At 39.2% G+C, this 25,800-nt stretch overlaps 1 protein-coding gene across 1 annotated transcript in view; it reads left to right on the top strand.

Moving 5' to 3' along the window:
• Positions 1-20,703, top strand: part of GPC5 (glypican 5) — a 955,140-nt gene extending 934,437 nt beyond the window's left edge. The window contains exon 8 of the mRNA XM_006113650.4: positions 18,805-20,703. Within this exon, the coding sequence (XP_006113712.2) occupies positions 18,805-18,962 (158 nt within the window). The 3' untranslated portion in view covers positions 18,963-20,703. The remainder of the gene's footprint in view (positions 1-18,804) is intronic.
• Positions 20,704-25,800: the final 5,097 nt, after the last annotated feature.

Below are 25,800 nucleotides of genomic sequence, written 5' to 3'. Positions count from 1 at the left end.
AGGGTTCTTCTACACTATCCCCCTAGTTCGAACTCTGGAGGCTAATGAGGGCGACCGAAATTGTTAATGATACGTGGGATTTAAATATCCCACGCTTGATTAGCATATTCCCGGCTGGTCGCCACTTTGGAAACTGACTAGCCCAAAGTAACTGCCCGCGTCTACAAGCGGCAGAGAAGCGGGATTCCAAGATAAACCCCTTAGTTCGAATTAACTGTTACTCCTCACGAACATTTGCCCCTACTTCGATGCCGTGGACCACATCATGGGGGGGGTGGGACGGTCCATGCCACTCCAAGGGGCAGTGATCCGGGACCGGAGGGCCCTGACCAGGGCGCAGAGGAGGAGCTGCCATGGAGGGTGCCACGCCAGCCAGACCTCTGAGCTGTTCCAGCAGCGGAGTCACCAAGGTCGTCTGGGGAGGCCACACCATGTTTTCCGAGAGACAAAGATGATGCAGGAAGCGGAGATTATGGGAATTCATCAAAAATATAATATACAGATAATGATTGTATATATATATATATAGATGTAAATACACAATCAATATTTTATGTTCTAATCTAAAATGTATATTCTGAAGTACTTTTCATTTCAAAACCAAAATGCCTAAATACACAATAAGAGTTAACCATCAGCTACATACAGTTTGCTCAAGACAAACACTGATGAGGCTGGTCAATCCAAGGTTGTAGCCATTGGTAATCATATATAATCTTTCCATCTGTGAGCGTATCTGAAAGCCTGGCCAATATGCATTAGTTACATTTTAAGAGAATTCTCTTATATACATAGATTGAGGCCAGAAGGGATTAAAATGATCATTTAATCAGACTTCCTGCATAATGCAGGCATAGAATTTTCCCAAGTACAAATGGTGTTAACAAATCCAATTCATGACTAAAGTAAGACATCAAAAAACTCCAGTACATGAAAGACAATTTGATTTCAGTAAGTCTTCATATTTGTAATATTTTCAGCGTCTGTTCAATTTTTTGTATTTGGCAAAGCCTTGATTTAAGTTGAAAAACTGCCATTAGCTTATGTTACTGTGTCTGAGTTAAGTATTTTAAGAAATAGTGCATATCATATACACTATAATGGCAAAGTTAAATGGAATAAATACATAATAGTATTTTCATTTATTCAGAATGCTTTATATTACTCATTAGAAAGAATGATGCTTGTTTTGCCTATCAATTTATAATACACATTCAGATCTATATTCTACTCTTAGTGAAATCAAGGGGAGTCTGTTAATTGACATCACTGGGAAGACCACTGGATCAATCCCTAAATTCTTTCTTTTGTGCTGAATTGCAACCATAGATTCCATTGACTTACAAGCATGAAGTATACAGGACATATTTTGTGGAATGAATCCTCTCTTCAGAGAAAATAAAAACTTTGACCTTAGCAAAGCTTTTGATACAGATTCCCACAGTATTCTTGCCAGCAAGCTAAAGAAGTGTAGATTGGATAAATGGACTGTAAGGTAGATAGAAAGCTAACTAGATTTTTGGGCTCAACGGGTAGTGATCAATGGCTTGATGTCCAGTTGGTAGTCGGTGTCAAGTGGAATGCCCCAGAGATCAGTTCTGGGGTTGGTTTTGTTCAACATCTTTATCAATGACTTGGATGAGGGGATGGATTGTACCCTCAGCAAGTTTCCAGATAACACTAAGCTAGCAGGAGAGGTAGATATATTGGAGGGTAGGGATAGGGTTCAGAGTGACTTAGACAAATTGGTGGATTGGGCCAAAAGAAATCTGATGAGGTTCAACAGCGACAAGTGCAGAGTCTTGCATTTGGGACAGAAGAATCCCAAGCACTGTTACAGGCTGGGGACTGACCGATTTGGCAACAATTTGGTAGAAAAAGATCTGGGAATTAAGTGGATGAGAAGCTGGATATGAGTCAACAGTGTGCCCTTGTAGCCAAGAGGGAGCATTAGGGAGAGCTTCGCCAGCAGATCTAGAGAAGTGAATATTGCCATTTATTCAGCACTGGTGAAGCCACATCTAGAGTATTGTATCAAATTCTGAGCCCTCCCTCACTCCATTTCAGAAAGGATGTGGATGCATTAGCAGAGGGCAACAAAAATGATTAGGGGGCTGGAGCACATGACCTTCATTTATTTAGTCTGAAGAAGAGAAGGACGGGGGATTTGATAGTAGATTTTAACTATGTGAAGGGGGACTCCAAAGAGGATGAAGAGAGGCCATTCTCAAATGGTAACAAATGACAGAACGAGGAGCAATGGTCTCAAATTACAGGGGGGGAGGTCTAGGTTGGATATTACGAAAAACCAATTTACTAGGTGAGTGGTGAAATACTGGAACGGGTTACTTAAGACAGTGGTGGAATCTCCATCCCAGCTTGACAAAGCCCTGGCTGGGATGATTTAGTTGGGGTTGGACCTGCTTTGGGCAGAGGATTGGATGTCCTCCTGAGGTCTCTTTCAACCCTATGTTTCTATAAAAAAAAGACTTTCTAAAATTCACATTTATTTACAGTTTTGAAGTTCATAATTGGAGAGTGCACTTAAAATAGTTTACACCTGCGGATGAATCACTATGACAATAAAAGGATTAAACAGCAAGATATCTCTCTGTTTTCCCTAATGTCTAACCACAGAGATGATCTGTTTGGTTCATTACATGTACATCACTCATTGCTTTCAAGTATTACAAATGTGACACCTTTCTTTTTTGTCCTTGAAAAGCAACTATATTATTACTGAATCTGTCACAGGCAATATTAAATGACAAGTGAAAAACAGAATTGGGAACAGAGACAATTTAGAAAAGTTGCTTAAATAGTCAATCTTTTTTGACATAACTTCTTTGAAGAAAAGTCACGATGCTGGCGATGTGGGTTTTTTTTAACAATAGCTGTCTTCTCTATCATTGTTAAGAAGTTTCTATGTTCTTAATAAGAAATGTTTTAATAGAGAAGCCATTCTCTGATAATTAGGTTCTAGTTAATTACTTTGACCTTTTTGCTTTAAGAGGTCTGATCCTGCTCTAATGGACAGTAGTATTAACAGCACAATGTTTATGTCTACTAATAAAATGATAGTCCTGAGTAATCGACAACCCCTTAGTTTTTAATTCCAACCTACTGGACTCCAAACGCTGTAAAAAAAGATTAATACCTTTTTGAAAAACGTAATATTCCCCATATAAGTGTACCTGAAGAAACATCAGTGACTTGGAAGAGAGGAGTTATCTGGATCAGACATTTTGTTGTAACTTTTTCTCTCCTTAAACTTGGCTAAAGAGAAGTTATAAATTGAATCTAATATACAAGGTTCAAAGAGAGAAATAAGTTATGCAGAGATTTCAGAATGAGACCACTGGCACAAGTATTGTGGGGGGGTCTTCAATAAGACCACTAAAGTTACAGAGCTCAGACATACCACCTGGTAGCCTTTTTTCTGCTAGTCATAACCCAGGTCTACATTAGTGCATTATTTTGAAATAACCCTCCTTAGGTCAAATTTATAAGCAGAACATTCACACTACCAAACCCGTTGTTTCAAAATAATGGACCACTTATTTTAAAATCTGTACTCCTGCTTTTCTCAGGAAGTAATGCTAATTTTGAAATAGTTATATTGAAATAGTGGTAGTGTGGATGATGCCGCTATTTTGAAATAACTACTCCCCAAAGTAATTCCAATTAATTACACCCCAATGATTATGGGTCTCTAAGTTGAGGTCGCATGTACCCATTAGTGGAACCTATTTCAGACTAATTTCAAGGCTTCCCTGTAGTGGGGACGTATTATTTTGATTTTGTAAAATCAGGAGTTGTGTCAAATTTAGTTAATTCAAATAATTTCCTAGTGTAGACATGCACTAAGAGAGCTGAAGTCTCCTCTCATAAGATAAGCTCTCCATTCCCTGTATTACCCTAGAAGCTGTTCTTTGTCCTTGTTTCAGTTTCAGTATTTTTTCTTAAACATGGATGACCAGAATTGGACAGTGTTCCAAGCGAGGTCTTACCATTGTCTTGTACCTGGCATGTATACTTCTCTACTTCTACTGAAACTGCGTCCACTAAAACATCCTAAGAACACATCTGCATTTTCCACAGTCACATCACATTAATGGCTCATAATCATCTGTGATTGACCTAGGTCTCTCTCAACCTCTGTTCTTTCCAGCTGGTGAAGCCCCAGTCTTGAAGAAGAAACTCATATTTGACCCTAAATCCATTACCTTGCATGTTGTATTACTGAATTTCATTACATGTTCATCTTCAAAGTAATCCAGATCATCTGCTCCTCCTCTATTGTGATGATACCCCTAAGCTTTAAATCATCAAATTTAATTAACACTTTGCTTTCTTCTTCTAGTGAATTTCTAATACATTTTTCTATGTTTGCACTAATCTTCATCTTCCCTAATTTAATAATCATTTTTCCATGGAGTATCATAACAAATGGTTTCCTGAAGACCAAGTATATTGTATCTATTGTAGTTTCCTTATGCAAAAAAACCCACAAACAACAACAACAACAAAAAACAACCCCCAAAAAACCTTTTATTTTCCTGATAAAGAAAATCAGAGATTATTCTAGAAAACACTCATCTTACATTACATCTTCTTTATAGAATCAGAGAATACTAGGACTGGAAGGGACCTCAAGAGGTCATCGAGTCCAATCCCCTACCCTCATGGCAGGACCAAATACTGTCTAGATCATCCCTGATAGACAATTATCTAACCTACTCTTAAAAATCTCCAGAGATGGAGATTCCTATCTACCTCTCTGATTTTAAATATTATTTTTCTACAATTCATTCTAGAACCTTCCATTCCACTGAGGTCATACTACCTGATTTGTAATTTCCTGGATCACATTTATTTCCTCTTTCTTAAACATAAGTAAGATGTTAGCTATTTTCCAGTCATATGGTGCTAAACACTACTAAAGTTTTTTTCTTTTATCCCTGGTACTGGACTAGCAATCTCCTGGGCCAATTCTCTCAATATTTGGGGATGGAAATGATCAGGACCAAAGTGGACCATGTTAAGATCTTTAAGCTTTTCTCCCACCTTCTATGTGGTAATTTCAATTTCCAAGTATTCATTTTTATCAGTCATACTGAATTTGTGCAGATACCGTATATTATCATCCTTATTGAAAACTTAAGCAAAGTTTTCATCTGTCTTTTGGAGCATGCCTAGATTATATTTAATCTCCTTTCCATCCGCACTTCTTGGTGGTCCAATCTCATCCTTCTTTTGTCTCTTTTTATTTATATAACTAAAAGCCTCTTATTATTTATTGTAATTTCCTTGTTAAGAGCTAATTCTGATTTATTTTTAGCAGTTCTCACTTTATTTCTGCATTTTATAACATCCTCGGTAGCTTTCATTCCTGATCAGCTCTTTTTACATTTCCTGTAGGTTCTTAGATTACTTCTAATAACCTTTTAAAAGTGATTATTCATCCGCTGGATTTGGAGCCTTTCCATACAAGAGTTTTTCTTTTGTTTGGATTGAAAATGCTAGATAGCTTTTGTTTAGTTGATTTGAAGAAATTTCAAGTCTCCACTGCATTTAAGTTCTTGACTGGTACAGTTCTGCTGATTTCTTTAACTAATTCTCTGAGACAACTGCTATATAGCATCCTTTTTAAAACAAAATAGATGTATTGGCAAATGGACCAAAGCATTGTCCATTTTTCCAAAAAAGTTTCAATTGCATCAACACTGCAAATGCATTCTTCCAAAAGAAAATCGAAAGAACAGAAGGGTTTTTCTGACATCGGTAATCCTCATTCTACGAGGAAGAAGCCCTTTTCTGAAAGACCTCTTTCAGAAAAAGGTGTGTGTGGACAGGGAAGGGGGAGAGAAAAGGGGAAAAAGTACAGGTGCCCCGGTGGCCACTCCATCCATAGTAATCACAGCTAAAATGCGAGATACTATTCAGTGTGGACGCTATCTTTCAAAAAAGCAGATCACTTTTTCAATGCGCTTTTTCGATGATGTATATTCTCTAAGGTCCCCCTTTCCTGTACTTTCACATCTTTCCCCTCCCCCACCCCCGCAGGAACTGCAGCCTGAGAGTGCCTTACCTCTATGAGGAGGGCCCTGATGGTGGACTTTCCCATGCCGAACTGGTTGCCCACAAACTGGAAACTGTCTGGGGTGGTGAGATTCCAGATGATGATGGCAATCTGCTTCTCTAGGGTGATGGCAGGTCGTATCTGGGTATCCCGTCATCAGAGGGTAGAAGCAAGCCAAACACAGCTCCGTGAAGGTAACCTTTTTCATGCGGAAGTTTTGGAGCCGCTGCTGGTTGTCCCACTGCTCCATGACCAGCCGGTCCCACCAGTCAGAACTGGTGTCCAGCCTCTAGAACCTTCCCTCCACTGTGGGGTGCAATTGCAAGGGACTTGCTCCCACACACAGGGAGAGGGTCTCAGTGATGAGCTTGGTGGCAAGCTTGTGCAGGGCCATGAAGGCAGCCTCCACAAAGTGCTACAGAAACTGCAGCATGGCCGTGTGGGGCCAGTGCATACCCAGAAGCAGCTCTGGCTCCATATCAAGAAGTGTGCTGTGGTGTCCAAAAGCTGGTCAATGAAAGCACACACTGCTAAAGCTCTGCTGTCCCTCAGAGAGGTAGGCAAGCAAATAGCAGAAGCTGAGAAACGGCTGTCCAGGGAGGTCCCTTTAAGCACATGTCTCAGCTAGCATCAGGCAGCAGCACCTGAAAGCAACTGCTGACCTAATATCTTGCCTGAACTGGTTTCGGGTGGCCTTAAATGCAAGGTAGCATCCAAATAGTGTGGACACTATCTTTTGAAAAAGCACAATGCTTTTTTGTTGAGCTTTTGCTGGGTGAATGCTCTCTTTCGAAAAAAGCTTTTCAGGAAGATCTCTTCTAAAAAAGCTTATTCTGAAAAAAGCTTGCAGTCTAGACATAGCCTGAGACAGCATGCAGACATACCCATGTTCTCCACAACACACACACACCAACTTCCTCAGCACAAATTCTGTGTCTGCCTACTCACTCTCTCTCTCTCTCTGACTCTCCCTTCCTGTCACACAGCCTCCCTCCATACCCACCCCCACACAACTCAGTTGAAAAGAGGCTGGCAAGCTTCTAGGATATCCATTGAATAATGATATTGAGAAACTTGCATCATGTGGTGCTGTACCTACCCCATGAGTAGGGCTCTACCAAATGTCATGGGGATAGGATTTTACAAATTGTACATTTCATGATTTCAGGTATTTCAACTGAAATGTCATGGTGGTGTAATTATAGGAGTGCTGACCCTAAAAGTACTTGTAGGGGGTTGCAATCTTATTGGAGGGAATTGCAGTATTGCCATCCTTACTTTGTTGCTGCTGCTGCTGCTGCTGCTGCTGGTAGAGAGTAGCTTCCAGCAGCAACACAGAAGTAAGGATGGCATGTATGGTATTGCTACCTTTCATTTTGTATTGCTGCCTACAGAGCTGGGCCCTCAGTCAGCAGCTATTACTCTCTTGCCACCCAGCCCTGAAGGCAGCAGCATAGAAGTAAGGGTATGTCTACACTACCACCCTAGTTCAAACTAGGGAGGTTAATGTAGTCATACAAACTTGCAAATAAAGCCCAGGATTTGAAATTCCTGGGCTTCATTTGCATGTTGCTGGGTGCCACCATTTTTAAATGTCCGCTAGTGCGGACTCCGTGCCCGCGACTACACGCGGCATGAACTAGCTAGTTCGGATTAGGTTTCCACGAGGCGTACAGCTAGTTCAGAATAGGAAGCCTAATCCGAACTAGCTAGTTCGTGCCGCGTGTAGCCGCGGGCACGGAGTCCGCACTAGCGGACATTTAAAAATGGCGGCACCCGGCAACATGCAAATGAAGCCCAGGAATTTCAAATCCCGGGATTCATTTACAAGTTCGTATGACTACATTAACCACCCTAGTTCGAACTAGGGTGGTAGTGTAGACATACTCTAAGGGTGGAATGGTTTGGTCTTGCCACTTTTACTTCTACATTGCTGCTGGAGGGGGCTTCAGAGCTAGAGACCCAGTCAACAGCCACTGCTTTCAGAGCTGCTCAGCCCTGATGACAGCATAGAAATAGGAGTGGTAATACCATACCCTTCACCCCCTATAATAACTTGCAATTCCCCTTTGAATCAGGATTTCCAATTTCAGAAATATAGTGAAATATGTGTAGTATATGATAAAAGTACACAAAAGACTAGATTTCACAGGGGGGACCTAGAGTTTACAGTCCATGATGTGCTTTTCATGGCCATAAATTTGCTTGGACCCTACCTATAAGGCATTGTAAACCTTTTGCAAGGCATGCTGTGGCCAATCATACAGCGGGATAGATACCCACAATGCATTCTCTGTCAATGCAAGAGCTGCCAATGTGGTTCACTATGCAGACAGAAGATGTATAGTCTGGATATCCAACAGCATTTTAATTAACATAGTGTCTGTATGCCAGACAAAATTCTATAGTATAGACAAGGCCTCAGCCAGGCAGCTCATCAAAGAAAATACTCTAGTGCTGCTTGTTCTATTTTTTGGCAGTTAGACTTATTCAGTCTTAATGACTTGCAACCACAGGGTGATGTGCTGGAACTGACTTCTTTCCTTGACATTGCAGCACACCACACATTTTGGCATACAGATGTCTATTCTTTACAGAGTCCCTCCACATTTGTCACAGGTGGGAAGCGTGTTTGGGTCTGGCACAAATGAAATTGAACATTCCATCAAAGTCACCAATTTCTCAAATGAAAAGTGAGGACCAGACAATACATCGTATGATAAAGACAGGCATACTAGATTTTAGGTGGATTATTGCATAACAAATTTCAGACATTATTTTGCAGAAGCTTTAGCCTCTGGCCCACAAAAGTGACTCATGAGATGCCTCATCTGAGAAAGTATGGGTTTTTTTGTCTTCTATTTAAAGAGTAAATGTAGGCAAATCAGAATGAAAATATCAAAATATTGTATTGACAGGAAATCAAGGTTTGTAGAAATTTGACATAACTTCATGTGAATTATGTATTATTGAAGCTACCTTTGAAAAATTTGAAAAAAGTTTGCAAAACAATTTAACTTCATTAAATTTAGGAAATTTTAATTAATTTGGGAACATTTTGGTTTTCTATTATGAGGGGTTTGTTCAAATTCATCTCTCCATCCTAGATGATATCCTGGTATATACCAAAATTATTGATTAGTCTGTAAACCTCTACAATAGCCTTTTGATTAACTGAAAGCATAAAGTTTAAAACTGAGTCAAAACAAGTATGAATTGTTTAAGAGCCCGGACTTTAAATAAAGTGTTTCATTACTAGGACAGAAAATACTAACAAAGAAGAATTTGCCTATTTTCACAATCATCAGAAAAGTTGCTGATTTCTAGGACTTTGGTTTTATTACCATTGTTTTATGCTGGGTTTTGCATTGATTGCAAAGGTTTTAGTATGTGCTGTTCTCACTGTGCAAAACAACTTCCCAGATTTATCTTAAGACCATTGGTTACACTCTATTTCTAGTTTATACAGCTTGGAGAAAATATGTACAATTAAGCATGATACGTGGGTTTTATTTCTTAATATATGGGTGGCCATGGAGAATTCTCCTAGCTAATGTTATTAGAAAGTCTGTTTAATTGGATTCTAACATTAACAGTAATGCTATTCCTTTGTCTGTAGGCGTGATTAGCAACTTGAGATTCCTTATGTGCTTGCGTTTGTTCTTGTCTGTTTGTAAATTTTTAAAATCACCATTAAAATGTATAAACTGAAAAAGAGGATTTTAAATAAGACTAAATTATTTCCTTCTAAATAGAACAAACTATATTCTCAGGAAGTTTATTCAGCAACAATTTTATTGCAGAATAGTATTCTTCATGGCCAACCATACAGTTTACTACAGAAGCAAAGGAAAAAAAAACCTGACAACAGTTCAGCAAACAAAATAGTCCCTAAATGGATCTTAGCTTTATCTCACCAAGGATCTTCATACTAAGGAGTGCTACATTTTACTGGTTGTGGAATAGTTTCCCCTAGGGAAATTGGTGAAAGCTATGTCACTTAAAACAGGTTTGAATAAATCACTAGAGAATGCTCTTTGTGGAAAAAATCTATTTCTAACTTCTATGACTCAATTTGCCCAATAGAATGTAACAACTCAAGAGCACTAAAAATTCTAGAAAGGACAGAAAGGTTATGTTGGAAAGGAAAAGGAAGCTCTTTGAAAAAAAATTACCACTTCATCCATATGCTAAAGTTTTCCCTATGATGGAAGTCCCTTGAGGAAATCTGCCCTTCAGTATTAAAGAGCTTTCACAAGCTTGGTGTCTTTCTGGACTCTTCACTACTCAGGGATATGCTAATTGTCCTACAACTGCTATAAATGTTCTTTTTCTACTACTGGCCAGAAGAGTGTGTCCCATCCTACTGGACTCTAACTGCCATGAACCATTAATCTGTGACCTCTCAGCTTGATTCCTGGTATTCATTATATTTGGGAATGAAACTGCCAGCACTGAATCATCTCTGGTGGAGCCTGAATGTATCAGCTTACCTGTTTAGTAACATAACCTATCAACATTACATCAATGCTTACTTCTCTGCATTGCTTCCATGTGGAAATGCAGAATCAAATTCTATATTCTTCCTAGTAGTCAAGGGTTGGCATAGGTTGCTTGATGTCAAAGTCAGACAGGACTCACAGATTTGTCAGACCGCTCCGTTTATTAGCAAAGCTGCTCTGTTAAATTCACCCAGAAAATGTGAGTGCCATACAAGGTTCAAACCCCTTGATTTATACAGTCAAAAGAAAGCCAAAATTAACAGGATTAAAAGAGGGGCAAAACTTCACATAATTAGTGTGAGGCTAGTCAAGTATCTTCATTTCCACATCAAGCACACATCAATCTCCTGTCCATATCTCCTTGGTTATCTCAATTGCTTTCTCCCTAATACCTAATGTTCCTTTTCCTATTAACTCTGGCTAGCACTCTGGAATCTGCATACCTACAAACAACATTAACATACTTTTCTTCTTCCTGTTCAGAGACAAACAGTATTCCTTCAACTCATTCAATTATTACAGCTTAATTCATCTTTCTCTTACAGTATAATTCTTTCTACTTTCACATTGAGGTACCTAACAAGAACTGATCTGTCAGCCACTGTTCTACTGTTACAGTCAAATGTCATGGGACTCATTAATAATTTTCCTTCAGGTTTGAATAATGACCATCTCTGAATGGTCACAGTGCTAGCAACATAATGTAATTCTCCTTTATTTGAATTAGGTTTTTGGTGAGATGGCTCTCCCACCATACAATTACCTCAGAAATGATTGACTCTTATCAGTCTGGAAACCAAGGTTGACCATGGGGTTGGCTCTTATTGACTGTGGGACCATTTCCCTTGGCCTTACATATCCAAGCACCCAAGCAATGTTCCCCTGGGTTAATGTCCATTGACTCCCTTTAATTTCTTAAAGCAGTGGGTTTCTGCTGAGTCCAAGTGGTACTCCTATCCTTTTTTCCCCCATTTAATTTAGTCCCTTAAAATGTAGATGAACTGTATTTTTGTAAACCTTCCCCTCTTTTTTTGTGGGAGGCCATTATTAATTCTTTGGGACATGTTTTAAATTCACTCCCTCAGCTGGGTCTGCAGTAGCCCATGTCTAATAGTCTTCAAGGCACACCGTGAAGATTATATTTTTACTTAGGCATTTGTAAACTAGGGAGAATTATGAGCATGGTGAATGTTTGGAGCAGGAAGTTGTCTTTGATTTGTACTTGCCTGGCCTACTGGGTATATTGAATGGTGTTGCTGCCTATATGTGAAATGTTTGTATGGTCTCAGTTTAGTCTGTAATGGGCAGACTGTGTATCGCAAGCTATGTGTGTTGCAGATCATGCAGTGTGCCCAATACATAGAACTCATGAGTAGTTATAGTCTCCAGATACAGAGCTTTACCTCTAGCTATTGATGCTCATGAATTTGTCCTGTTCTGTCCTTTACATTAATATTTTCATTTGCATTATGTTTTCTGTGATAAAAGAATTACAAGCAAGCTCAGCATTTCTGGAACCCAATAACACATATAAGCTCTGTAGAGAAGTTGCTGAAAAATTATTCTGTTAAATATGAGATCACTGTCAATGTTATTAACATTGCTTTAAGTTTTTTAAATGGTCATTTTCTAAGACTACTCAGCCTACATAGTGAAAAAATGTGTTCAAGATTCTGGAAAAAAAATAAGTTGTTTCGGTTTGATATTGCTTCTTGTTTAACACTTTTTGTTTTTGTTTGTCTTGCTGAGGAGAGGCTGGAGTGATGTTATTAGGCACTTACGTGCATAGTGAAAACATTCAGAACTCTGTTCTTTTTTAATAATAGGCAATATATATCCTCAAGGATTGGGTCATAACTTCTGAATGGCAAAGGTTGGGAAATTTTTTTCCAGTGGGCCGTGTATTCCAAATTCTCCAGTGTGGGTTTTCTTTCACCCTCCTTTCAGAGACAGTCTACTATAATAGATGGCTGATGCCACACTAGATAAGATCAGGAATTTCCATAATTATTTTTCTTTCAAGCTGTTTTTTTCTCCAGTCTGCCCAAAGATGAGATTTTAGATTTTAACACATTTTTCAGTAAAGAATTTTAGGTTCAGTTTCCAGTAACAGAGATGGCAATTATAAATGCTTACACAGATAATTGTGTCCAGGATGAAAAAGTCTCATGCCCTCCAAATAAACCATAAGGATTTTCTCCCTAACACCGCTTTTTTTCCTTTTTCATTGAACTTTCTTTCATCATGTACCATCTTAGCTAACATAGCTCCAGTGAAGAAACAATGAGTTTAAAGTTGACCAAACAGATTTATAACACAGATAAGGAAACCCATGGGTAATGCTAGATAATTGATTTTTCTTAAATATTAAGGCCTAAAGCCAAAAAGCTTCTTGTGATATTTTTGATAATTATAGACACTAAATATTATCTACTTAATTTAGTCTTTGTTAACTGAAAGCTAAACAAAGTAGGATACCAGGGCCACACTGTATACTAAGTTAATTTCTCTGTTCTCAGCACAGACATCTGGTATTTTGCTGTTAAAAGCATCGAAAGGGACATTGTATGACCCTGATTGATTAACTATCTTAATTTTCTCCAATTTTTCTTGCTGTGAAAAGTTATTATTCAGAACTCATTTCTTATCAATGAAAGAATCATACTTTCTAAAATTAGACATATCATTTCTGGAAAAAATTGACTCATAATCCCTGAAGTTACTTCCCCCCACTCACGCACCCCACGCACAGCCCAATCATTCCAGGAGACAGTATGCTTGAAGCCTAGCTCTAATGTGTGAGCCAACACCGAAAGATGAAGTGCTTCGAGCAAGGCCATCTGTGGCCTAGGCAGTTGGCAATGCCCTGCAGGGGTACAAGCAGGCATGGGAAGGTGCTGGTGAGGCTAGGAGCCTGCAGGCAGGAGGGGGGTGACAGGGCGGCTTAGCTTACCTCCCTACCCTGAACACACTGGGTTTGGCTGTGGTGACATCCCACAGAAAGAGAAATTCTATCCCTGCCCACTGGAGGAGAGGGGGGAGGGTGCTGGGGAGGTGCGTGTGAGCAGCAGACACCGTTTGCTGGGAAGGATGGTACTGAGATCCCCTCCACTTCCTTCTCCCTGACAGGTTCCCCTGCAGGGGATTGGTGTTCTCCGCCTTGCTGTGCTTGACTGGGAGCGGATGCTATCCTGAGAGTGTAGGCATGACCCTGTGCCATGTGTGGCACTTTTGTGTGTTTCCCTGACCTCAGCCTCTTGAGTGGTGGCTTGTGGTGGGGTGTTCCAACTTGGAGTCTGGACTAAAGCAGGCCTGTACAAGAACCTTGTGAGAAGGAGCAACAAGTTCCTGTGTGGCAGTTTCATGGAGCTGTCTGCTCTGGACTGGCACTCCATGTGCACCCACTTGCACAGGCTGTTGTGCTATCCCCAGCCCAAGAAGGCCAAGTGAGGACTACACAGCCCCTCGCTACCCGACACTTGCCCCTACATGTAGATATGGAAAGTGATGAAACTTAGCTGATAGGTCTTCTCCAGTGTCGTTCGAATCCTGGGAGACATCCTGGGAGGGGAGTACTGGCTCCCTGGACAGGCTGACATCCTGGTTGGTAGGCATGGTATCAGTGCTGGACTCCTCCTCGTTGTCATCCTTGCCATCCTCCTCCACAGCCCCACCCTCCGGGAGCCTAACAATGGATGTATCCATGTCAGAGTCAATGACAAGGGTAGAGGAGGTGACTTCCCTCCCACCCAGGATGCCATTCTGCTGAGTGTAAAAGCCACAGGTCTGGGGTGCCTCTCCCAATCAGGAACTTCTTTCCCTAGCCTTGGTATAGGCTCCTTGATCTTCATCCTAATCTGGTCCAGAGTGCAGCTATGTCCCCTCTGGACCAGGCTGGTGGCAATCCAGTTGTAGACATCAGCATTTTGCCATCTGGTACAGAGATCCTGGAGGTTTGACTGATGTCCTCAGACCTTGAGATTCAGAATCTATGCATCAGTCTACAAGGGTGTCATCCTCTTTTGCCCCTGGGGTTTAAAGCTGGCTGCCGGTGTACTTGCAGCCGTGGGGGGCTGGGCAGGAGTACTGGGGTCTGCCATGGCAGAAGAGAAGTCTAGGCAAGGTGTTGGTGTATGCCACGGTGCAAGCAGGGCTTGCGTCATGCCACAAGTACCTTTCCTTCTGCCTGCACCTTTAAATTCTCCAAGGGAAGGGAAACCATAGAGTTTTGAGAGGTGTGGCTAGACTGGCCACTAGGGCAGCAGTGAGAAGCCCTGGAGGCCAATTATTCTGAAATAAGCACAGCTGTGCCATCTACACTCATCCTATTTTGAAATAGCTATTTCAAAATAGGTATTACTCCTCATAAAATAAGGGCTTACTATTTTGAAATAAGCCCATTATTTCACAATAATTTTTAAATAATGTGCATGCTGTGTGGACGCTCACTTTATTTCAAAACAACTCTGTAGAGTAGACATTTTCTCAGCGATTTCCTGTTCTATTCACTCCCTTTAAGTGGTCCAGCATTGACCATTGTCAGAAAAGAGAATACTGGGTTAGATGGACCATTGGTCTGACGCAGTATAACCATTTGTATGTTCTTAAAATTACTGTGGACTCTATTGCATGCATGTCATAGATTTTAACATTTCTATATTTTTGACATTTGCCACATTCTTTTATATAGTCCTCCATGTTTGGATTCATTTGTGGCAAAATCAGAACTTCCTTTGCACTATGATTTTTTTGTATTTCTATGCCTAAATATCCCTCATATATGCATTACAACACCTCTGCTGTTAAGCCTAAAGGAATTACTACGTTATCACCTTTCAACAAAATTTCTTCAACTACTGGTAAGTCTTCAATAAATTGATTATATAGCTTTGGTGTCATTTGACATTCATGTCCATTTTCAATAGTTGTGCTCCACACTAGGGAGCAACTCTTGGAGCCTTAGAAGTGCTTCTACCATTCATATTATAGGCAGAAGTGCTGACGGGGGGGCGGGGAGAGGGGGAAGTGGAAGGGCTGTCTCCAAGCTCCTGGCAGGGCTTTGAGCACAATAGGCAGGGCTGAGGCAGCCAGCTCTCTGCACCACTCTGAGTGCAGTGACCCCCTACATACCAGCCCTCAGTGCCACCCAAAACATGGCACCCTCCTAGCCCACAGAGCTGCATGGAGCATGCTGAGTGGTGCTGCAGCAGTGATTTGAAGGGCCTGGAGCTCCGGTTGCTGCCACTGTTGCAGTCACAGTGGTGATGGCCAGGAGCCCCAGGCTCCTTTGAGTCACTGGGCTCCAGGAAACTGCTCCTTTCCCCCTCCCATCATGTAGCTCATATTCCCCTGCTGTGTTACAATAAAAGAGATGCTAACGTCACAATATGGAGTATGTCCTGACTGAACAATGTATTTTACCATAGGCACTCCCATTGTAGTTGTAAAAAAGACTAAAGAAGACCGGAAGACATGCATTGATTATAGGAGTCTTAACTCACATGCCGGTGTCCAGCCACCAGATGCATCGCTCCACAGTGGGGTGCGATTGCAAGTGCCGCACTCCTGCACACATGCAGAGGTTCTCAATTATGAGCTCGGAGTTGAGCTTATTCAGGACCATGAGGGCAGCCTGCAGAAACTGCTGCAGAAACTGGAAATGCTTTGCTGTCCCTCAGAGAGATAGGCAAGCAAGCAGAAGAACCTGAGAAACAGCTGTTCAGGGGGATCCCTTTAAGCATGCTTCTCAGATAGCCTCAGGCAGCAGCTCCAGGAAGCTGACCTAATGCCCTGCCTGAACTGGTTCCTGGTGGCCTTAAATGAGAGAGAGTGTCCAATCAGTGTGGATTCTATCTTTTGAAATAGCACATCGCTATTTCATTGTGCTTTTTGTATGTAGACACTCTATTTAGAAATAAACTTTTCTGGAAGATCTCTTCCAGAAAAGCTTATTCCAAAATAAGCTTGCAGGGTCAACATAGCCCTAGTGTTAAAGTGAGAGTATGTACAATATAAATATTTCTTGTGGGTTAAAAAAATGCATTATGTGGGCTGGATTTATCTTAGAGGCTAGAAATTTTACAATCTCTCTTTTAGATTGTCTCAGAAATCCATTGTGCTAAATGTATCTGTGTAATATCCATACAACCTGGTTGAATTCAGTGGAGTTGCCCAAGAGTAGTTGAAAGCGAAATTTGACCCAAGGAATTCACTATGATGTAGCACGATCTGTAGAAGTCAATTGTTCAAATGAAGTAAACCTTCGCTGAAGAGCTGGACAAATGACCCAGACCGTCTGCTTTCTGCTTCCACCCCCCACAACCCTAAGAAAAAATGCCTCGATCCACCCTGTTCTGTGATCCACTAAACACTGATTCCGTGAAGTACTGAGTTATTGATGTTCTCCCAGAGAGGCTACACAGTGAGCATGATGAGGACTTACTTCTCCTCAGTTCATGGTCCCTATTATTACTGGCATACTTATGGAGCTAATTTTCACAGATCCCAAGCAATCACAATTGATCCACAGAATATAGTAGTCCATTCTTCTGTCTGAGAGCAACAGCAAAGAAGACAAACATATTCCAGCAGGTTTTACAGACAATATGATTAGCTTTTGCCTACTCTTCCTTGCAGAGGTGTAGATAGCTGCCACAGATTCTGGTTAAATTCTAACAAGAAGTATAAAACTGTAACTAAAATATTCAGACTTCATCATAGCCCCTGAAAACGCAATGGAATCATGAGACTATTTGTCTTTGCTTATGATGCAGAAGAGTGAAAGAAGTCTTAAACAATGAATCATAATGCAGGAACTCAGACTGTAGAATCAATACATCAGTTCAGTAGAGCTGAGCTTCTTTATAATGCCTCTGTTCCAGTGCAATAGAGCATACCTCCTGAATTATATATGTATTGACCTAATTATATAAATATTGACTTTGCTTTATATGAAGCCCTTTTCAGTCTCAGTGTAATTACAATGTCAATATGTGTTGCATGTAATAATATTGAATTTAGACTTGTTAATTTTGATTGATAGTGGTATGCCAGAAGTTATTATATAGGATAAAACAGTTAGTTCGGAAGTATGTGCACAAAAATGAAAGCAAATGACAATAGTGATATAGCTAACTGTGACCCTTCTACTTCTGATTATTGAACCAGGTATTGGAGCTATAATTGGATTATTGTAATATCCGTGTTTCATATGCAAGCAGGGAGGGAAAAAAACTTCTTCTTACATATGTTCCTAAAGTTCAGAAACATTCAACCAGGAAATCAATAAGGCTCTTTGGGCATATCCACACAGCCGGGATAAAGCCAAAATAAGCTATGCAACTTGAGCTATGTCTATTGTGTAGCTTAAGTCAAAATAGTTTATTTCAGTTTTTTGGCACTATCTACACAGCAGAAAGTCCAAGAAAGAGCACTCTTCCACTGCCTTTCCTTACTCCTCAAAAGGGTGCATCTACACTGCAAGTCTTACTTTAAAATAAGCTATGCAAATTGAGCTATGTCAATTGTGTATCTTATTTCAAAATAGCACACTCTTTCTCAGACTTTCCATATTCCTCACACAATGAGGGTTACAGAAGTCAGAGTAAGGAGTCCTCCAGCTCGACATTATGTTGACATTATGTCAAAATAACTGCTTGCTGTGTGGACATGGGCTATGTAATATTGGAATAACGTTAGTTATTCCAAAATAATGCTGCTATGTAGACATAGGCTTCCTCGTTTACCGTTTGTCTTAGAATGTCTATTTTTCTCTTTACTAAAATGGAGGCCCTGAAATCCTCTATCAGTTACTCTTGCATTTCATCTAAGTTTTGGAGTCACACATCTGAAAGTTCTAATAAAAACATGCCCATCTTCATCCAAGTGTACGCTGTGAGTAGTTGACTTCTAGGTAATCCTGGAACTCACAAACTATTCACTGTAGTCTGTGAATATTTTCTTAATTGTAATTCTACAATAACTGCTCTGTCCAGTACTGGTAAGGCTGTGAATTACTTTACAGGATAAACTTCCATAGAGTGTGGCATGTGTTTCCAGACAACATTACAAAGAGTTTTGAATTTGGCAGTAGCATAAAGAATTAGAAACCAAACAGTGACAGTCTGTGTGCTCTGTATATTTAAATTTGTCCTAGCTGTATCATGTTGCCAGTAGTGGGAAAGCATGCATCATCCTGTATTTTCTTATTTGCCTCAACAGGGATGCCAGACAAGACAAACCTCAGTGACATAAAGCAAATCCATCAAACCGACGGTGGCAGCAATTTAGACACAACTGGAGCAGGATGTACAGGAATGGCTGCTTATATGACATTTACACTGATTAGTGTGGTAACATTACTTCTCAGTCTTTGGTAAATGTGCAACTCTGTCTTGATATAAGCAACTTATTGCAGCCTGTTTGTTCTCCTGCACAAGCCTGGAATAAGAGATCGAATGTAACAATATTTATGATAGTCAGATCCTAGGTCTGGATAGTGACAAAATTATTTGCTTGTATAATATATTTCTTAGGTTTTTTTTAACACCTGTAAAGTTAAGCAAAATCATATTTCTTCTTTTGAATATTATATGTGACAAATATAATTCCAGTATGTTGAACTTGCTAAACTCTGTACTACTTTTGAAAGAGAGAAACCTGTTTCAACTTCTCAGCATTTTAGTACTTGAAAATCTTGTCTTCATTCTGTTTACAGAAAAACACCCCCTGTAAAACATTAAAAAACTAGAGTTTGAGTAAACTTATGAGTAAATGGATTAAATTTTAAGCCTAAACTATTTTCAGTGAAAAAAATGAAGGTTATGCAACACTGAACTATTTTGTAAATTTATGGGTATGTCTACACTGCAAGCTTATTTCGGAAAAAGCTATTCTGGAAGATATCTTCTGGAATAGATTATTTTGAAATAGAGTGTCCACACTACAGGAAAGCCTCAAAATTAGTAGCAGGCTCCTCTAATGTGGATACGTTATCTCAATTTAGAGCCCCAGGAGTCACTGGGCAGGAATAACATAGAATGGCCCTGGTGAGGAACTATTTAGGTATAGTAGCAGTGAAGCACCCATACACACCCTCTTCTGAAAGACCTTTTTCAGAAGAGGCATTATTCGGTGTGGAATGAGGTTTACCAATGTTGAGAAAAGCCCTCTGTTACTTCGATTTGCTTTCAAAATAATGCAAATGATGTGTGGATGCTTGTAGTGCTTTTCCTGAATCATGGCCGTTATTCCGGCATAATGGTGCCGTGTAGACATACCCCAAGTTAGTTTTGATGGATGTTTATGCCTACAAACAAATTCTAGAACTATCAAAATGCTTCATTTTGCCCTTTGCAAAATAAAACATTTAATTTTTTATTCAAATGATTTGTTTTGAATTTTCCTTCAAATTTATGTTTTTACAAAATTCAAAATTCAAAATGAATTATTTTGTTTTGAGTAGAACAAAATATTTATTTGACCCCCAAATCTATAATTTTTGAAGCTCTGCTGACAAAAAATACATATTGTAAACAGATAAAACTAATTTATAAGGTGTTTATTTTAATATTTTAGGAAAATTAGCTATTATGCAATACTTGCGGTACGTGTGTTTAAGATTTCATTTTGGCTAGAGATAAGAGCAAATTCCCATATCACATGAAGATGATGGAATCTGGAATGTTGTATAGCACAGAATGTGTATTGTATAGGTCAGTTACCACTCACTAATTTCATGTTCATATTTGATTATCTTGATTGTGACTGATTCACATCCCATTGTATAAAAAATAGTGTGTTGCTTCCTTCCTGTCAATTATATATATAGAATTGTAACTACATAATGTACTTAGAAGTCTTCTTAGTCTGTAAAATAATTTTATATTGGATTAATATAAAGAAGAATATGGAAATATTAGTGGCTCCTAAATGCGTGATTAAGCATTATATGCATATGGCATAGCATACAGGTAAACAGAAACGGTGTTAAAAAAATCACAACATAACATTGCTAAAAGCAGCTGAATGTCTAGGCAGATATCATTAGTACACATACCAACCTATATGTATACTTGGTTTACCTCATCATCTAGCTAGTCCCACATCCTGTTTATAAGAGTAGCCAGCACCAGATACTTCAGAATAAACGGAAAGAAACCCCACAGTAGGCAGTCCAAAAATAACCTCTCCATACAGGACAGGTCCATCAAAGAAAATAACAGAACATCACTGGTTATCACCTACCACCCTCCAGCACTTCATTGACAAGCTATAGCCTATCCTGGAAAATGATCCCTCACTCTCTCAGACCTAGGAAGACAGGTCAGTCCTTGCCTCCAGACAGCCCCCCAGCCTGAAGTACATATTCATCAGCAGCCACACACTACAGAAATATTAACCCAGGAACTAATCTCTGGAAAAAAAAACATTGTCAATTCTGTCCACATATGAATATACGCCTTCATAGGACCTAATCAGACAAGCCATACCATCAGAGGCTCATCCACCTGCACATCTACTAATGTGCTATATGCCATCATGTGCCAACAATGCCCTTCTGCATTGGCCAAACCTGAGGCTCTCTGCTCCAAAATATAAATAGACATAAATCAGACATCAAGAAATGTAACATACAAAGACAGTAAAAGAACATGGTAACCTCTCTGAATACCCAGCCATCCTTTTACACACACCCATCCTCCAAGAAACCCTTAAAACCTAGACTACAAAGTTCAACAGCAGTGCTGCAATTCATTTGCAAATTTAACACAATCAAATTAGTACTGAATAAGGATTTAGTATGTTCAGTTCACTACAAAGGCAGTTTTCCTTCTCTTGGTATTCATATCTCCCCATCATATGCTGAGAGTGAGTCACATCAACCCTGACTGAGTTGGCCTCATTAACACTGGGTCTAACCTTGATAAGTCATTCCCATTTTTTAATATACTATTACATATACATCCCTGCCACTGTAATTTCCACTCCAATGCATCTGATGAAGTGGTTTTATTTATGCCCAAATAAATCTGTTAGTCTGTAGAGTACCATAGGACTCCTCATTGTTTTTGCAGGTGCAGACTAACATAGCTCCCCCTCTTAGACTTCTCTCCATAGGAAAAGATTTTTATCAATATTCATTTGTTAGAAGCTGCCATGTACTCAGAAGCACTTTTTCCATTCCAAACTGTTCTTGTGGCTGCTGTGTTAATCCTTACTGCTGTGACTGGCACAACTGTAATTTTTAGAAACAACTCAGAAATGCATTTTCAAGGAGCTTGGACACATAGGCAGTTTTGAAAATTTTACCCATTGTCCAAGTATACATCCGGTTCTTTTCTGATGTGTTCAATTAATTTCTGGAGTTGATTTTTTTAAAATAATCTTTTAGAATTTTGTAACTGATGAGATTTAAATTAAGATGCTAAATATACCATCCCCTAAGGCAAAAAAATCCATATATTATAATGGCACCAGGCATCAAGACTATTCCATCAGGATGGTGCATGGTGGAGTATCTCACTACAAGCAAGAAGTTGGTGAAAAGTCAGTATGAAAAGTCAGCATTTTTTTTTTATAAGAGTGGGGATATAGGAAAAGGCTTTATTTATTTGTACCACAATATAGTACAATTACAAATTTGAAATAGAGGGACATATTTTCTGAAATGTCCTACACTCTTATTTAATAATGATTGGTGATTTTTTTGAACCTTTTATTAATCACCTTTAAATGGGCTTGCCAGTTGAAAGAAAGAATTAAAATGCACTTTCATGCAACAATGTTTTCTGAGAATTTGAATAAATATTTTAAGGTGCCATCTTCTTGAGTGTAGTCACTGAAGAAGGACAAGATGCATTTACTTCTTTAGGAAGCAGGCAGTGCTGGTTTTTGCAACTGCCAACCAATAAAAGGTAAATCATAATGCAAGCACATAATAGATAGCAATAAATATATAATACCTATACTTATTTTTTATGAGTATCCCAAATTCAATATTAAAATTTCCATAGCACCTCTTTGGAAGTATGGATTGAAAAGAAGAAGAAACAACTCTTGAGCATAAGATGAGTCTTTGGGTTTTTTTAAATTACTATTGTGCTTAGAAAATGACTATGGCTATGTCTACACTGTTGAGTTTTTGCATAAAAATTGTCATTTTTGCGCAAAAACGCACGGAGCAGCCGCACTACAATCATGTTTTTGCACAAGAAAAAGTACAGTGGATCATCAGAAGGCAGGGCTTTTTGAACAAGAGTTATTCCTCTTTCTATGAGGAATAAGCCTTTTTGTGAAAGAGCTCTTGTGCAAAAAGGAATGTGTAGATGGACATGTACAAGAAACCCCTATCGGAAAAAGCACAGGTGCTATGATGGCCATTCTGTGAATGGCCATCAGAATTTTCTTGTAAAAGAGCATCCATGGCAGTGTGGACTCTCTCTTGCACAAAAGCACATGGCAGTGTGGACGAGCTCTTGCGCAAGAACTTTTCTTCCACAAAAAGTTCTTGCACAAGAGGCCTGCAGCATAGACGTAGCATATGTAAAAATATCTTCTTACTCAGCAGATCACTCTCTGTGGCTGTGTCTACATTGGCACCCCTTTCCGTAAAAGGGATTCTAATGAGACCAGTCAGAATTGCAAATTCCGCAGGGGATTTAAATATCCCCCGCGGCATTTGCATGAACATGGCTGCCGCTTTTTTCGGCTTGGGGTTTTGCCGGAGAAAAGCACCAGTCTAGACGGGAACTTGCGGAAAATAAGCCCTTTTCCGCAAGATCCCTTATTCCTACTTCCAAGTAGGAATAAGGGATCTTGCGGAAAAGGGCTTATTTTCAAGTAGGAATAAGGAATCTTCCGGAAAAGGGCTTATTTTCTGCAAGATCCCATCTAGACTGGCGCTTTTCTCTGGTAAAACCCCGAGCTGGAAAAAAGCGGCAGCCATGTTCATGCAAATGCCGCGGGGGATATTTAAATCCCCCACGGCATTTGCAATTCCGAAGTGTCTCATTAGCATCCCTTTTACGGAAAAGGGTGCCAGTGTAGACACAGCCAGTGTGTTCAGAGTCATATCTGCCAAAAATGGCAAAAAAAATTTTACTATTTATAATACAATGCTATTAAAAAGGTAATTTGGCTCTGGAACACGACATGGGTTCTTTTTCTCGCTTGCAAATCTTCCATGCTTTATTAACAGAATTCCAGTTTCAGACTTTTGGTACTTGTGATGATCAGAAGAAGAATCCATCTTGACTTTTAGATCTGGTATTGAGTTTGCATGCCTGACACTGAGACAATTTTTAATTTTTAATTTAGGAACAGCACACGCAGTGGAAATCAGAGAGAACATGTGGCACACAATGAAGCCATTTTTACAAAATAACATTTAAGAGAGCAAGCATACCTTAAAGAGTCCATTGCTATAGACTGCTATGTATTAGAATACCATTACTTGTTACCTTAATGTTAAAACTATATCTTCAAAACATTGAAGGGACTTGTAATAAATGCACTGGCAAAATTCTAGCTTTCACTTACATTCATGAAACCCTATTGAAGAGATTGATTGGTAAGGGTGAACCTGAGAGCTGAATTTGGCCCTTTGCCCTCTCCATACAATACATTTACATACATTTAACATAGCTAGATTCTTTCTTACAACAATACAGGCAATCACAAAAAATATGTATCTATTTCACAGCAGTCTATGTATACCATACAAAAATTATACTATCAATCTTAGATTTATTACTCTTAAAGAGAAGACAAACTATTATTTTTGCATTTCAGAGTGTATATTTATCTTACTGGCTTTGAGACTTTCAGTATGTCAGGAAATTCAGTGCATTAAAAAAAACGAATAGAGAGATTTGAAGAGAAAGAAGCTAAATCATTAACCAAATATGTATGCAGAGTTACAAATTAAGACCTATTTAAATGAAAGATTTGAGAATAAGTTCATCATTTTTTTGATTGCCAAGGCTTGCCTTGAAAATTCTGTGTTTTCGTTAGAATACTTTATAAAACCAATAACAACTAAAGCAGTGCAGGGTTTGGATAACTTATAGGGAATTCTGGGCTATGTCTACACTGTGTGCTAATTTTGAATAAAAGAGTACGCATCTACAGCGCAACCCCATTATTTAAAAAAAAATGGATATAACAGGGCTTCTTACCCTGAATTCTGTAACCCTCATTTCACTAGGGGTAAGGGAAGTTGAAGGAAAAGTGTTCTTCCTTCGCCTTTCTGCTGTGTAGACAGCACCAAACGTTGAGTTAAGGTACTTTGACCTCAGCTACGCAATTAACGTAACTGAAGTTGCATATCTTAACTTAACTTTAGCCCTCAGTGAAGAAAAGCCTTACAGGTAAAAAGTACGTGGTTCACCTTTAGGGTGCGTTTACATAGCACCCTTACCTCAAAATAAGCTATGTAATTTGCACTACCTCAAATTACATAGCTTGTTTTGAGGAAATTTTGAAACAGATCATTTTTAAATTTGGCACTGACTACATGGTGCCAGATTTCAAAATAAAGCACTGTTCCGACAAGTCCCTTGTGGAACGAGGATTACAAGGATGCCAGAATAGAGCGTCGGTTATTTCAAAATATATTTTGAAATAATGGGTGCCTTTAAAGATGCAGAATTGCTATTTTGGGATACTTCCAGTATCCTGAAATAGTTCCGCTGTCTAGACATAGACTTAGTGCATAAGTTTGTGTAAGTGAAAATACACACGGACCAGATTTTTAAAGGAATATAAGCACATAATCACATAATGGAATGTTCACTTTTGAAAATCCTACTAGTAACTTATCTGCATCTTTAGACATCTACATTCCTTTAAGAATCTGCCTCATGAGGGGACATGCTACCGAATGTGATTAAGTGTGTTGGTTGATCATAAATTGTTATATATTCTGACCTTACAGGGGTTAAAGTAATGTGTCTGTATGTTTCATTCAGAAATTGACTAAACCACAATACCACTAAATCACTAGAAGTGGCAGTGAAGTGCTTAAACAGATTTGTGGATGCTTTTGCACTACAGAGAATTGAGTGAAAAGTTCATGTGACCTGAGACTCATTGAGATTGGAATATGTGGTTTTATGAGCATTAAGTGAATCAGCTTTGATATCTTACATAGATCCTAAAGCAGTAAATATTGTTATTCTTACTCTTACTGTTTTAAAGGTCGTTTCCCCTTTCTCA

The sequence above is a fragment of the Pelodiscus sinensis genome, chromosome 1, assembly GCF_049634645.1.
Source record: "Pelodiscus sinensis isolate JC-2024 chromosome 1, ASM4963464v1, whole genome shotgun sequence".
Taxonomy (NCBI): Eukaryota; Metazoa; Chordata; order Testudines; family Trionychidae; genus Pelodiscus; species Pelodiscus sinensis.
This window is presented reverse-complemented; position numbering and strand designations above follow the sequence as displayed.